At 42.0% G+C, this 16145-nt stretch overlaps 1 protein-coding gene across 3 annotated transcripts in view; it reads left to right on the top strand.

Annotated features, from left to right (window-relative positions):
* The window catches only part of LOC137518828 (microtubule cross-linking factor 1-like), a 145079-nt gene that overhangs the window by 92233 nt on the left and 36701 nt on the right, over positions 1-16145 (top strand). For all 3 annotated transcript variants that reach the window (XM_068237188.1, XM_068237186.1, XM_068237187.1), the window contains one exon: positions 10509-10676. In XM_068237188.1, the coding sequence (XP_068093289.1) occupies positions 10509-10676 (168 nt within the window). The remainder of the gene's footprint in view (positions 1-10508; positions 10677-16145) is intronic.

Here is a 16145-nt window from a genome sequence, read left to right as displayed (position 1 = left end):
TTTTGTGCTTCTGTGCATTTTGCAGCAGCTCATCAATGTGACAGGCTGATTTGTGTTGCTGAAAAATGCACAGAGATGTGTAAATGTGCTCAAGCCCTAGTCACGATTAGACTGGAAAAGGAACTCTAGTCAGAACGTTCCTTTTTTTCATTTCAGATGAGAGTGTGGAACCGAGAGAACGTTTGTGAGGTGTTTATTGCTGTTTGTGCCTCCCCGGAGAGATTTCCTCCTAATTGCTTTTGCTAAGACAGAAAGTCAGGGGAATAGTCTCAAAGCGGACACAAATAGCAGAAAAACCCCACAGATGCTCACAGTCTTTCTGTTGCTCTCTTTCTGAAATATGTCTCTTTATTTCTGTTGTTGGGAAGAACTTTTCCATACAGCAGTGAAAGTCTCACTGAAAATGTTACTTTCCCCATTCAGTCCAGATCTGAAAAGCAGTACTTTGGCTGATGTGTCACCATAAAGCCCAATTCCAAGAATCATCTTGTCTTTGCTAGCTCCACCCCCTAACTATCTTTACACCGCACCTTTGGGTAGTACAAGGACCTTCCAGCTTCTTCTGCCCTCTCTTCTTTATAGGGCTTGGCCAAGCTGAACATGCAGGACTTCCACAGGCTGCTAGAAAACTGACAACTAAAGCAATCACAAATGATAGATTCAGTCAGCAGAAGTATACTATCTGGACAGGTCTCAAGTATATTAGTGTGGTTCCAGCCACTGTAGTATTACAGTTTCTATCAGTTTTCAGAGTTACATCCAAATCTCTGTCACTGCCACAGTGCAGTTACAATCTCTGGCAGTGCAGTCCAAGTCTTTATCAGTGTCACAGTGCAGTCACAATCCAGCCCAAGTTTTTGTAAGTTTCACAGTTTACTTACAGTCTCTGTTGGTCTGTCAAATTCTATTCAATGTCAATGTCACTTCGCAGTCACAGTATCTGGCAGTGCGGTTCCTGTCTCTGTGTCACACTGCAGTGAAAACACAACCAGCAAGGTACTAGCCCCATCTATAGCCACAACTATTACATTGCAAAAAAGATCCTATGCTGAAAGTAAAATGTACTGTATTTGCACTTTCTCATATGGCAGTTCCCTTTTTAGGAATGTTTAATTGGTTGCTTTAGTTCCACTGTAGGTCACAATCCTTTGTACGCATTTTCATCCCTGAACACTTTACAGTTACAGTGGTGGCTTAGCATAGTCATCTAGGCTCAGGGTAGAGCATTGTCTGCACTTTCATAACCTTTACTCAGAATTGTGTCTCTTTTATTACAACCCAAGTGTTCTATTCAAGGAAGTACAGGTTGTAGATGCATGAAACAGTTTGCTGTTGCGGTACTGATTGGGTTCATGTGTCTGTTAGATTATTATTATTAGACTAATTTTTTTAGGCAGCAACACATTCTACAGATGCATCACATATGGATTAGATAAACTAGACCATAATGTTAATGTTGATATTGATGGTTATACACCATCGAATGGTAAATCGGGGGCCCAGTACTTAGCTGATCAGCTATTAGTAGCCGATCGGCTAGTAGTATGCTAGCAATTTGATGTTATATTAGCCAAATGACTATCACTAGCCTAATGGTTAATACTTCAGCTACTATATCGGAAAATGTGGGTACCAGTGGGTTAGTGTTAGGCATTAAGAGAGGGGTTAATATAAGACATTGGGAGCAGGGGGTGGTTCTGTTAGGCATTAGGATTGAGATTTAGTGTTAGAATAGGGGGATCAGAAAATGGCACCAATTCAACATGGAGTGCCAGATTGCAGGGTGCAGTCAGAAGGAATTCTGGTAGGTATGGTCGGATTGCATCCTATACCTAGAAAATAGATTTGCCCTATTACAGTAAATTAGACACTTTGCTTATTTTTTATTTACAGCAACAAGAGATTTAACATAAAGACATCCTGATTATTTCCCTCTGTCATTTTTTTGTCACTAAAGGATTAGGTTTAATTTAAGTCTTGGCAGCTCTTTGTGCTCTTTATCTTGTGTTGACTGACTTTGCTACTCTATGATCTAACGAAATAATCCCTATAATAGACATTATCTAGGAAAACATATGATTGAGATTTCTGTATGTAATAAAAGTCAATGAGTTCAAATGCTTCTAAGGGAAATGACTAAATAATTAATTCAATATTTCTTTCAGTACGATACACACATTCTCTTTCACTGCCGTGTGTAATATTCAATCTCTTGCCTTAGAAATTCTTTAAAGCAGCCTCATACTTTTATTTTCAGTTCTATAGCTTTTTTTTTTTTTTATAACATTGCATCATTCTTTCATATTTGCAATTACAAACCACACACTCAACACACTGACCACAAGGGATATTGTTACTAACATGTTTTGGAAGGAAACTATGGAACTCCAAAACAGAGTTCCGATCAGTGGGTTTGGTGTATAGGTCCGTGAGTAAACTATCACCGGACCGATACACCAATGTATATAAAAAGGGATTTTTGTTTCTGATATACCAGCACTTCAATCTTGCCAGCACTTGCTCACCAACTTCATAAAATGTTGTGTATAATGTTTTGGGCTAACACACTGAGGGATTTCTAGAGATCACAGAATCATTTCTGAACTGGTTTCATGAAATGTGTTATCATTACAAGACAGGGTACCTAAGGCAAAGGAAATACTTTATAAGTATGATGATACAAAATGTTTTACAGTGCAAAAACAGAACTCACAAGAAACCATAATACAGGGAGTGCTGGCCTTGCAAGCTTACAAACAAAGGGGAAGGGAAGGAGACACAAGATGGGGTAGTGACCTAGCTGTTTATAGATTGTTGAGGAGATAGATATTGGTCAGGGTATGTGTAACGATCGGTGTCAGCACACAGAGAGAATCTGATTATTGATGATCTGCAGAATCATCAACAATACAGATGTATACCTGATTATGGATGATCTGCAGAATCACCAATAATACAGGTATGACTAACCTCTGGACACCTAATAATGTGTAAGTGTTTGGTGTAACTGTAGGCTATCTCCTGTGAGGCGGGAGATACAGGCAGCTTAGCCAAGAACCACCTGAGGCAGAGGCGTCTCTGTCACCAGGCAGGTATAGTTGGTCGCCTGGAGCGCCAAAGGAGGGGGAAGGCGCAATGCAGGGGGTGCTCGCAGTGGCTGCTACAGTCTGTAGCATAAGTTCAACTGATTTTCACATTGCTGTGTCATCTACCGCTGTTGCCCCGCCTCTTTGCACGCCCCCTGCCCGCCAATAGCCGCAAGTAGTGTGCGTTCTAAGTACACACTGTTCTTCCTTCCTCCTTTGCTCCTGGGCCGCCCCTCTCCTGTCTATAACAGCGAGCAGCCGCACGGGTACTTTTTTTACCTCGTGCGGTGCCGCATATAACTCAGCCCCCCGCCTGTCACTGTCATTGTGACACGCAAGGCATTTGGGCACTGGCTGCAAGACAGGAGACTGTGCTCTGGGGTAGAGCAGGAGCAGCTTTGCTAACAAGCCAAATGGCAGGCAGTGGGCACTCAGGTGCAGGGGCTTTTGTTTCCGAAGCTGCCAAACAATATTCTGTGCGTCTCTGCTATAGTAACTCCGCCCTCCTTGCCAACTTCCTGTCGGTCAAGTAGCATGACTTCTCCCTCTACCTCTCGCTCCTGTGCTTTGATGGCTGTCAGGATCCTGAGCTACATCATACAGATCTACAGCTACTTCATGCATCTCCCTCTCCCAGTACTAAATAGGCTTGTGCTGGCATTCTCCTTTCCCTATCCTTGTCTCTGATGTGCTGTGCGCTGTGTGCTATCTCTAGGCTGATCTACAGAAGGTTTGAAGAGGCTCTGTCTCTTCTGTAAGGCTCATACACACGGGTTACAACTGTAGCAGCAACCACGTGGCACGCGCATGTTGCGGCAACAGGCCCCCCGTGTGTATGACGCGTGCGCCACGAACTGTCGCTAGTCTGAGCTGTCGCCAGGCGATTGGCGTGGCCAATTGCCGGCAACAGCTGTCGCCGCAACTGTCGCTAGTCCGCCGCGCGTACTGCGTGTGTACGTGGACTAGCGACAGCAACCCATAGACCACGGACGGAGCTTTCGGTGGGGGGGGGGAGGAATCTTCGGCGACAGCTTCCACCGCATCTCTGTCCCTCTGTGCGCCGTGTGTATGGCTGCTGCACAGAGGGACCTGGCAACAAGCTGTCGCCGAGCTGTCGCGCACACGTCCCTGGGTGTACCCCGTGTGTACCCAGCTTAACTTGATCCTTTGTCTTTACTGGTGGTTGCTGGGTAATAGCTGGTCTGTGCCCCTGTAAAGTGTCCAGCTGTGTTCATCTGCTTTGGCATATGGTCTTTCAGGGTTCCTCTGCAGCACTTTTCTGTCTCTGCTTATGGTTCACATCCAGTCCAGGTATTGCTACTAGTGAATTTTGCTAATGCAACTGTGACTCACTAGTGCATTATTTGCATTTTCATGCATTTATTGTATGTCACTGCACATTCTGAGTGAGTACAAGTGTGTCACAGCTGTACTAGCAAAATACACTAGCAATAGCTGGACTGGATGTTGGCTTTCATGTACTACCCTCACACTGCTTCTTAATAATATACTGATGTTATGTATATATACACATTTCCCCATCCTCCTCCTCGGCTGCAGTGATCCAGCATGGGACCCTCCGAGCATATTCAACTAGACCCAGTGGCGGACAAAGCCAGCAGTGGGCCTCTGTGCAAAATACATGAAGGGGCCCTATGTGAGTGGCCATAAACGTAACACTGTAGGCACTGTGTTAATGTAGCACACATTTAACACGTGTGTTTCAGAGAGAACTACACAGAGAGGAACCTACAAAATAATGATGCCCTATCTGTGGTGCAGCTGCATGGGCCCTAGAGAGCATGGGGCCCCTGTGTGGCTGCACAGCCAGCACGGGCCTATGTCCACCTCTGACTAGACATTGTCATATATGTTCTTGTTGCTGCACACCCATCTGTGTATGAGCACGGACACACTGCGCAGGTACAGCCCACATCTGCACAGTAGCATGGAGCTGATCGTGCACAGAAACAAAAAGCTGAGCATGAATGGCGTGGGCTGCACTTGCACAGACAGGAGTGCAGCCGCAAGAAGTTATTTGACAAGCTCTCGCTGAATATGTTTAGAAGTTTCCAGACAGATACACCCCCGCCAAACCTAAAATTGCCACCTCTATCTATTCTTGCCTGGAGTGACAAAATGGATAGAAACACCCCTGACCTGAGGGGCAGGTGGCCCTGGGAAGTGCAGGAACTATCCCCTAGAGAGAGGGAATAGAGAGGACCTGGCAACCAGGGATATCTGGAGATTAGATATAGACTGTACTGCATCCAGGGGACTCCAGGAGAAGAGGCCACTGGCTGCTAACAGGCCGGAGTCCTAGTGCAACTGACACTTGGAGGAATTGTGTCACTGCTAGTACAGATAGACTGAGCACTCCAGGGGTGAGTGACAGCCTGGAAGGTCGGGCAGGCCGGGTCGGCAACACACGAGCAGATAAGGTACAGGGACAGAAGGCTGATTCGGTAACCGGGTACAGGCAGGGTCTGGCAACAAGAAGGCAGATATGCAGGGGTACCGAATCAGAAGGCAATAGAGAGGTCGACAGAGCAAATAGTCATAACAGAAATAGAGCAGAGTCCTAGTCTGGGGTGTGAGGTCCGTGGTCTCGACACCCAGGAACTAGTCTAACATATAAGACAGCAATGACACAGTAATCCTAAGCTTGGGTGTGAGGTCCTTGGTCACAACACCCCGGAACTGGTCTAAAGTATAACACAGCAATCACACAGTAATCCTACGCTTGGGTGTGAGGTCCTTGGTCACAGCACCCCGGAACTGGTCTAAAGTATAACACAGCAATGACACAGTAATCCTAAGCTTGGGTGTGAGGTCCTTGGTCACAACACCCCGGAACTGGTCTAAAGTATAACACAAGCGTAATCTGGCTGAGTGTGAATTCCCAGGTCCACCTGGTTCTAACACACTGTGGGATCTGACTATGGTCTGAGTGGTCACACGTATGTATTCACAACGGCATACAACTTGAGACTGACCGGCGAGATCTATATATAGTGAAGCACTCCTCAGCGCCACCCAGCTCTACTCAGCCAATCAAAGCCTGCGCTGGGATCAGCTGATCAACCTGATCAGCTGATCCCTTTCCTACTGGCATAAAGGTCCTGCCTCCCAGCACGCGCGCGTAGCTCTCCATCTGTGTGCACTAGAAGGCTCAGACAAACCAGACGCATGCTGCTGTGCGGAAACTGCCGGTCTGAACGCGGAGACAGCACCCCGCTGCCAGACCGCTCGGCGGCATCTCCGCAATCCATTACAGTATGCTTTCAGTAAATTTATGTCCTTGCATGAAAAGGTTAGTTTTATGGTTGCATTTAAACAACATGTGTTGGAGAGTATAAATGTGCAGTGGGGGGAGTTCCAGAGTAGGGGAGAGGCCAATGAGAAATCCTGTAAAGGTGAGTGTAAGGATTTTTTTTTTCTAGTGGAGGATAGAATTAGGTGGTTAGCAAGAATGTAGGATGTGGTTGGGGTGGTACCTGGTTATGGAGGAGAAAGACTCACTTATGATATCCCCTCTGAAGATGGTTGAGATGCTTTAGTAATTTAGGCCCTAAGTCTATCTGGAAAGTGGAATTATCCTGCTATTAGAACTTCTGTTTAAAGCAAAGAAGTTACAAGGGAATTATCTTCTCTGCAAAAAACTCACAAACCACATAATTACTGTTTTCCCACAGCCTCTGCCAGCAGAATGCTTCCTGTTAACTCATCCCTCTCCATATAAATGTTACTTTATATTCGGTTTTAGGTCTAATTGTACAACACTGAGAAAACTATTTTATGCTTACACTTGTGCTTACAGCTACATCTGACTGCAGGGAGTTTTATACATTTTGAATGTATTCTCTCACCAAAATCTAAACTGTAAAGCTAATTGAGAGGTTTTAGTAGACAGATCAGTTAAAATGTGACATGCTTCTTGCTGGTGTCTGATTACCTGATTAAATAGGAATTGCATTAGCCAGAGTATTGGCGGGACCGACAATTTACTGCTTTGGGGTTTACTCAGCACATGGAAATGCTGATGGATGTGAAAAAGACTAGAGTATCCCTTCCAGTTCATTGATAACACTGCATCACTGAGAGACAGCCAGGTACACTGAGCATAGTATTTTGATGGACTCAGTTATGATAGAATTATTGTATTGGGTGCCCTGGAGAAATAATAACACTGGAATTTCTGAAATAATTTAGTGTAGACCAATTTGTAGACCAATTTGTGGCCTCAAAGTGTCACAAAGTGCCAGAGAAGAGGGAACAGTGATCCGTAAGCTGTGAAAACATGCAAGATTGAAGTCTTTATGAAAGCTAAATGACAGGTCACCTAGTTATTGTTCAAAATAAGAATCACAAATGATGCCAAATTAAACACTTACTAGCCGTTTGGGCAATTTATGTATTGTACCCAGCAGATCACTTCAGGAGATAAACATTAGTGTGTCCCAAAGTGCAGCTGCGCAGAAAAAAGAAAGTCTGTAGCTCATCTGCTATCATTCCATGATCCTGTCTTGAGCCGTTGATTGCAGTCTTCTGGGCTCTGAGTACATGAGTCATTTGAAGAGCACAGAGACGGCATTCATTGTTGGTTTTAGCGACTTCAATCTGGTGTGTGTATTTAGATTTACAGCACGCTTCCTGCCCAATATTCATGATAAATGTTTGAGTCAGTTACTTCATTTATGAATAAACTATATGGAGTTGGGCCAGTTGCCTTCGCTACCAATAAAATTCTAAGAAATAGATATAATAGAGTGAATTATTAGTTAGACTTCTGCACAATGCTACTCTGGATGAGAGTTTGCTCTAATACCCTTCTACAGTGAAGGATGCCTGACAAGTTCTCATAGCATGAGTCAGCCCTGGAAACACTTTTGGTAGGCGCACATCTGTGTAGTTGTAGTACTCAGAAGTAAGCTGTGTTCACTGCATGACGGCCTGGAGGGAAATGAGGGTTCCTGCACAGCATCTCAGTAATATGCTAGTCATTAGCCTGTGTCTCTTATGGCTGTGAAATCCACAAGTATGAGCCCATGGGGATGTGCATGAAATCATCTTGATTTTCAAAGTATTGCACTTGCGTAGTATAGCTCAAGCACCATAAATAAAAAATGAATACAGATTAATCCCAGATGAAAGTTTAACTCTGTTAATGGTCAGACAGTGGTGCCAGATAGTCTAGCAGATGCCACTGTTCACTGGGGACTAGATATAAAAAGACGTATAAAGAATGTCAGTAAATCTCCCAAGGAAGTGGCATAGGTGACACTAGTGTCATTACTGGGCTATCATTAAAAGAATGCAGAGTCCACTGCAAAGGCCAAAGCAAGCTGAGACTTCCAGACCTTCCATTTAATTCAAATATGTCCAACCAAATTATGCAGGCTTTCTCCCCAGAAAGGTATTGTAGCTGTGTGGAGTGAAGTCATAGCTGGGTGGTTGCAAAGTAGACGTAGCAAATAGGCTCCAGTACCCCCATTTGTGAGGTGATTCTTTCCTGTTGTTCTGATATATTGTTACAGCTATCAAGTACTCTTCAAAGTATGTCTCAGGTTTCCTGTACACCCGCATTGTATCCCAGTCCCAGCAAAAGATGAACAGACCCACACCGACCCTGCAGTATCTAAACTGTCCTGACCCCCTGTTTTGGCAGTAACATTTTTATTTTGTTTATATACAGCACTGGCATTTCCCACAGTGTTTTACAGAGTGTATATACAGTATAGTCTTGCCATTAACTGTCCCTAAGATGGGCTCACAATCTAATCCCTACCACAGTCCTATGTCCATCATAAACTAAGGGCCCATTCGCACACAGTGGCGGCATGCGTCTTGCAAGATGCCAGCACAGCAGTATGCAAGATGCACCCGAATCCCTCTAGCCATGCTATCCATGGCTAGAGGTATTCACATGCAAGATGCTTGGAAGTGATCTCTTACCTATTTAGTGTTTTTATATGTGAAAATCTGCAGCATGCTGTTTTTTCACCACAAACAGACACTCACCTATGGAGAGGGAAGTGTCCTAAAAAGCTTTCCCATTCATCTTATGGTAACCTCGTTCCAGCGCTGTCACCCCCATTAGAGATATTCAATGCATTGATCGAATAGTGCTCTGTGATGCTTCGAAAGGCCTCAGGAGCCCATGTGCTTCCTAAGACAGGCCTCCTTGTACTGCACATCCGTGAGCACACTCTCTCACAAGCACTGTATAGACCCATCAGTTTTCAGTAGCACTCGGGCTAACAAAGCCTTCCGAAGCTTTGTTCCATTTTACTTATACTTTAGTTTTACTCCTATAGCAGTGGGCGGTAGAGGGCATTACTAAAACTGGCTCTTTTATCCAAAAGAGTCTCTTTAAAGTGCAACTGTCAGGCATAAAATAAAAAATCAATTCTTTATTTCTATCTCGTAAACAAGTACCGGTAATAAGGATGCTAACCAGGCAATCCAAAAGTTAAAATCACTATTACTTTTCTTGTTGATAAATAATCATTCCCCAGTTTACCGGACTCTTATTTGGTACACACAACATTTGGTACACAAAAAGCAAGTTAAAGGGCATGCTGGGTTGTCCTTTTTTTGCTTTTCTACTTCCCCACAGACTTAACTAATGCAGCTTGATTGGCTGGAGCCTCTTTCCCTCCTATTTTCTCCTCCCACACATCTGTTCCTCTTTGATTGGCCAATATTTCTCATGCTGAGAAAATACACTTTCTATAGTGAAGAGCGGGCTATGCATATACAATCAGGCAGAGGAGAGTAAGGGAGGAAATTACATCAGGATTGCTTAAAAATAGCCACAGTTAAAATGAGAAATGCTAAGAAGGTTTTTCTCTTTTGTTTTACTGTAGAACAATCACTAAAATCAAAACGTGGACAGTGCAATACATATGTTATGTAGAGCAAGTATTTATCTACTTATATTGTTTTTTTCTGAAACAGTATGGCTGACAGCTTCTTTTTAAAAACTAGGTGAATTGGAAGACACAACAGGAGGGGTTGTTACTGCTTTTGGACCACAGTGGGAAGGCTATAGATCACAGCCTATGACACAGAAAACCTGTGTTGTAGTAAATGGTTGATTCAGGGGCTTCAGAGCAGATACCTCAACACCTAAATAACATCCCCTAACTAAGAACCTTCTACATATATAAAACAAGCTCTGCATACACAAACCTATGAACATATTTGTGCATGGATAAGGTACATATATTGGCCTTTTAACGTCTTGCTTTCTGAATACCATTGTCACATGCTTTCAACTTGCTTTTGATTTTAACTAAAGATGTTACTTTTATTACACTTTTCTTAAAAAAAAAATACCCTTGCAAGATCAGCTAGTAAACACAATAAGCCGTAACCTGGGGACAAGAAGTAATATGGGTTCCTTTATTATTCCCATAGGCAAGTGAAAATCATCGTCTCCTTGCGGCATTTAAGGGCTTGTTGGATGATTTCCGGTCTGAGCTGCGGGATGAAGCCACCGGCAGACATGAGTTCCAACAGCGCTATGCAGAAGACAAAGCTGCCTGGGAGATGGAAGGGACTGAACTGAAATGCCGCCTGGAACAGGTCCGTGCCATACAAAATAATCTAACTTACTGTAGTTAGCAATAGTTTCTTCTATTTAATTCTGCATTTAGTTAGGGTTTCCTGAAGTCACAAATGAAATACATTTCATTAAGACAATGAATAAATACCCTAATATGATTGGCTTGGATTCACATGATAGTCAAGCCTCTGCATCTATGGAGAATTTGGTCACACAAGGTAAGATGTACCAGGCAGTTGATTCTGACCTTTGACGACCAGCTGGGAATCGTTTTTTTTTTTTTTTTGCAGAATAACTGGTACATGCAAGAGTGTGCTGTCAGTTACTATGCAGATTTACTTATAGATTATTTTCTATAACCCCAAGTCAAGACTAACTAATCATATCATAAAAAAATGCATTACTGCATTTGGGGAGAAAGGGGGGGGGGGGGGGGTAGAAAAACTAGTGATGCAAGTAGAAGCCAAGAGAGTTGAGCTCCAATGCATCAGTGAAAACATAAAAAAATCAGTAGAGGCTTGAGAAGTGGAAAAGGTGAGGAAGGATATGCCCAACACTAAAAGAAAAGTTGTAGTTTTCATATTACTTAAAGGAAATCTGAAGTGAAAATAAACGTATGAAATAACAAATTGTATGTGTAGTAAAGCTAATAAATAGAACATTAATAGTAAGGAAACAAGTCACATATATAGTTTTCAGTCAGGAAGAGTTATAAAAAACTTCAGTTATTATCTATGCAAAAGAGCTTCTCTGAGCTCCACGACCAAATTGGTCGCTAATTTTGGAGCACTATACATCAAAGAATCAGTGACAGATAAGGTTCATTGAGAAGAGAGGTTTAAAGGCTCATTAGCTCTGCAAAACATTCTGTATTTTAAAGTATAACACTGCAAAACTGCAAATATGACAATATGATGCATTGCTATAAAAAAAAGCAATATATAACTGAAAATAAAAATATGAGACTCATTTATTTGCTACTAATGTTCTATTCCTTATCCGTACTACACATACAATTCATTATATCATAAGGGTTTTTTTTCGCTTCAGTGTCACTTTAAGGATTCTAGATTTCTTCCATTGGTCGTTGTTTTGCATGCAGTTTTCTCATGTGTATGTGTTTTCATCATATCCCCTTTTCTGTTTCGTAGGTTTCCTAATATATAACTGACCAGACATTCCAGTGCTTTAAAAAACCACAGTGGAGAACACTAGTGTCCTTTCTAGCCATCCATCACCATAATGGGAATAAGGAAGCCCCCTTTTAATGCAGGGGTTTAGCAATCTCCAGCCATCCATTAACGTAATGGGAATAAGGAAGCCCCTTTTTAATGCAGGGATTTAGCAATCTCCATTGGACAGAAAAATAACCATTAAACAAGATTTAAAAAAAATAAGTGGATAAATGAGATAAGCAACTTCTTAAAACCCCCGTCTTGTCTAAGTTTCTTATGAATGTCTCTACCCCTCCATTTAATCTGGTAAACTAAGTGTAAATGACAAAGCCCCCGAATATCTTTATTTTGATGAAAACAGTGTCTGTCACATGACTGCTGCTGCACCTTCTTGTGCCTCAGTGATGGGCAGGCTCTTGTTTACAGACTTTAAGAGCCTATAGTCAAATGCATAAGCCCTGGTATATCGCCTGGGTTTGTGAAAGGTTTGCTATAAAAGAAACAAGGCAGGAACGCATTGCAGTCTAAAATGTAAAATGGCACTGGTTAAAAGGAAGCTGTAGCTGACTGTACAAATGTGCCCAAGGCTAAGAGATTAGTTAGACTGAGCAAGATTAAATAGAGATTACAATAGAGATTAACCTAATTTCTCTGCTTCAAACCAAAGTGTACTATGTGACTACATAAATCCCCTGTAAATGCTTGTATGCTGTAACATTCAATCTCTAGCTGTAATTACATGAATTGGGAGGTGATAAGCACCAGTTCCTGGGGCTTTGGGACTTAATATCCCATCTGAGGACGTGTGCACCAAAGCTACATACGTAGGTGAGGTAATTCTCAATTGAAAAGTTGACCCTACAAGAACATGGTTGTCGGCAAAGTCATTAAATGGTACAGTAGCTAATGGCCAGCATTCTCCCCAAGTTACTTGTCTTTTGTAGAGACCCGATTTGTGGGATATAAGCTGACTATTTTAACTTAGGCTGTGAAATTGAATGGAAACCTGCATCAAAGGCCTTATCCACATCTAGGGAAACTATTACTCATTGATCATTGTTTTCATGCCAACATTGGGTATTTTCAAATGATCTCCCAAGCTAAGAGCTGCGTCATAAAGCCAGTTTGATCTGGATGGATAAACATTAATATGACTTGACTTAATTTGATGGGTAGGATGTTGGCAAGAATTGGAGCGTCTACTGTCTGCAGCGAGTTAGGCCTCCAGGAATTGCAGGCTTGTATGTCCGTGCCAGGCTTAATAATAACTACTATTAGGACCACTGTTGTTATTGAGTCTGATAGTTTTCCTTCTTCCAGAGCCGCCCAAAACACAAATAGGCATGCTGTCTACAAATGTCAAAGAAATTTCTCTTACAGGCCCAGTAGTCTTCTTACTATGGAATCTGTCTATAGCAAATGTAATTTCATCAATGCCAATAGTGAAATCTAGGAGCATGTTCTGTGATTAGCCTGGATAAGCCGATATCAGATAAGCAGATTTTAGAATCTGATGGTAATGCTATGGAGTCAGAAGAGTCTGAGCAGGCCTGAAAGATGAATATCCAAATTGAGCTAATTGCAGGCAGGGGATGTGAGGAGGAATTGGGGGTGTATTTTAAGCCAGTTTAGCTAATAGACTTCCCACATAAAGATTGGTTAACTTGCAATTTACACTTACCATACAGGTGTTATTGGGTTATAAAGGTGTGATTTCAAAATTATGGAGCATTCATGTAAAATGTTTTGCTGGGTTGTCACTAGGTATACAAGATTGTTAACTGGTGCACATAAGGCTGCAATAGTATAGAATGAAAACATATCTACACTACATACCCTGTGTTATCCTCCTATCAAGTAAGACCTTAAAGCAAAACCCTTTAACAACGACAACTTGTCCTAGACTAGTTTCTGCATGGACAAAGCACTAAAGTTTTTTTGACAGGGTAACATGTAAACTGTTTCTATTTTAAGGTTAAAAAAATACAAAAGAGATAAATAAATGTTATTAGTTGTAATCTGTCATCTTTAAAGACACATATGGGCCCCTCTTCCTTGGCTGCTTTTAATATTGCATCTCAGTTTCGATAGTTCAACATCATGATTAAAAAATGTGAGGTGCTAAGTGGAGAAGCTTTTCAATAGTGACAACTTGCGTCAACACTTGAGTGTTGAGGGTGGATGCATTCTCTGTACACTGAATGACCTACTACAGTTCTTACATGTAATCTGCAGAGCCTATTTTCTAGATCATTATGCATTCCTTGTATTGCAGTAATGTGATGCCACTACTTTAACAGAGAAACTCCAGAGTCCCTATTTTTAATGAATTTTACTTTACAGAAAATGTGGAAGGAGAAGGAACACTAACAAAATGTTTTGTTCAAGGGTATCTTAGAGTTAGGGGTGGTCAAGGAGAAGCAAATAATTCCAAGATGATGCAGGATTATGCAAACGGTTCATGCAAATATATGCATCATTTGCATAATTCCAAGTTGCTGGAGAGTTATAGAAACTGTGTATATTTTTGCAGCTTCAAAATGGGCCAATCATATACCATGTTCGTAGTATCCATGTGGAACTGAAATACTGTAGCAGTTTTAGGTAGGCTAATTGGTAGACCCTGCATGGTGTTGTTACAGCAGGTTGCATATTAGTTTGTAAAATGATGAAAATATTGTATGATATATGAAAGAACTTTCCAGATTTTGCAGAAGTAAATCAGACTTGTTTCCTCTCTAGCAGGTGGCTTGTTAATCAGCAATCCACACAAGTATTGTTCTACTGGCTCTGACAGCTATGCATGTGTGTCTGTGGAAAAGAGATTAGCATTCTGACTGTACTATCGGAAACATGATCATTTCATATAGACGCTTGATACCGACCTATAATGAGATGTTTGGATTATAAATTCAACTAACACTGGGCATTCTCAGAGAGAGAGATTGCGTCTGCCTTGGATGAGCTCATATTTCCTACATTTTACCATCTGCAGTGGTCACCATGAAGTCACTTTTCCTTTTCAAGTGAGGGGCATGTGTCATAGCCATCAGTGTCACATTTCTGGAACCAGTTATAGAGATTACCAGTTAAATCGGTTTCCTGTATTATGGAAATAATTGTGTAATGGCAGTAAGAGAGAGTGAAAAGGTCATATAAGGTTTGACTCTTTAGAATGAAATAGAAACTTACACAATTCAAACTTCAAACAAAAATAACTTTAGAATGCAAAAAGCAAACAGTTTTTTCTGGTGTCAGGTTTTAAAACTCATGTCAATCTGAGCCACAGCCACAGATTTCCCTATACATCCAGGTAGAGGAAATGCAGACTCTTCGCACTGGGATGTCATCCTGCCAGCATGCACAAGTGCATGGGAGCAATGAGTGAGTCCCTCCAACTCTGCATGTGTGCTTACCCTTTAGGACTCGGCATGACATTGGGGTCTATTTCTTAAACAATGGTAACATTTGTGCCCACATAGTGGATATAAATTGTATCAGTGGAAGGGGGACAAGGCAGCACATATCAACATGCCATTCTGTTACTAGCACATCCTCTCTCAGAAGGTGGAAAAAAACTTACAAATCCAAATCCCCATGTCAAAAGCCATGGAAAATGGTTGGCTTGGTGGGTGGAGGGGAGCCCCATGTGATCGCTGGCTATTTCTCATACAGAAGACCAGCTTGTATGGTTGTACATTATGCTGGTTTTATTATAATTATTATTAAACTGTATTTATATTTACTTATAATATGCTAACATATTGCACAACACTGTTGGCATGTGGTTTGCATCTCTGCTGGAAGCTTTGAGACATTTGTTTTTCACACAAAATAAAATTTGGGCTAAAAAATATTTAGCTACGATTATAATACTATAAATCGTAAATCTGAAATAATAATTTGTGAGACAGAGTTATGTTTTACTTTACAAAACACGTGGTTATAACGCAGCAACATCGGCTTTCTGCTGGCGTTCGCTGCAGCCATCACCTGAGGTATGTAGCTCACAGCGGAGAAGTTCATTTTGGCGCTGTCATAGCAGCAATGCTATGCGGCGCGTAACGGTAATTAAGGGCTCCAGCGTTTGCCAGACCCAGAATTACATCTCCCCCTAATTGATGCAAGTCGGAGGGGGAATAGTATTTAATGCCGCCGGGGAGTGCAGCCGGCAGCAGGGAGAGAGGTCGTTTGGCTCGCTCTGCACCGAACTGCCCGGCACCGTAATGCATTACATGTTCACAGTACGGCAATCATACAGTAAATCTGTGATGTTACATTTGTGGGACCACACACAGGTACTACAGGTAGTCA

The sequence above is a fragment of the Hyperolius riggenbachi genome, chromosome 5 (genome assembly GCF_040937935.1).
Source record: "Hyperolius riggenbachi isolate aHypRig1 chromosome 5, aHypRig1.pri, whole genome shotgun sequence".
NCBI lineage: Eukaryota > Metazoa > Chordata > Amphibia > Anura > Hyperoliidae > Hyperolius > Hyperolius riggenbachi.
This window is presented reverse-complemented; position numbering and strand designations above follow the sequence as displayed.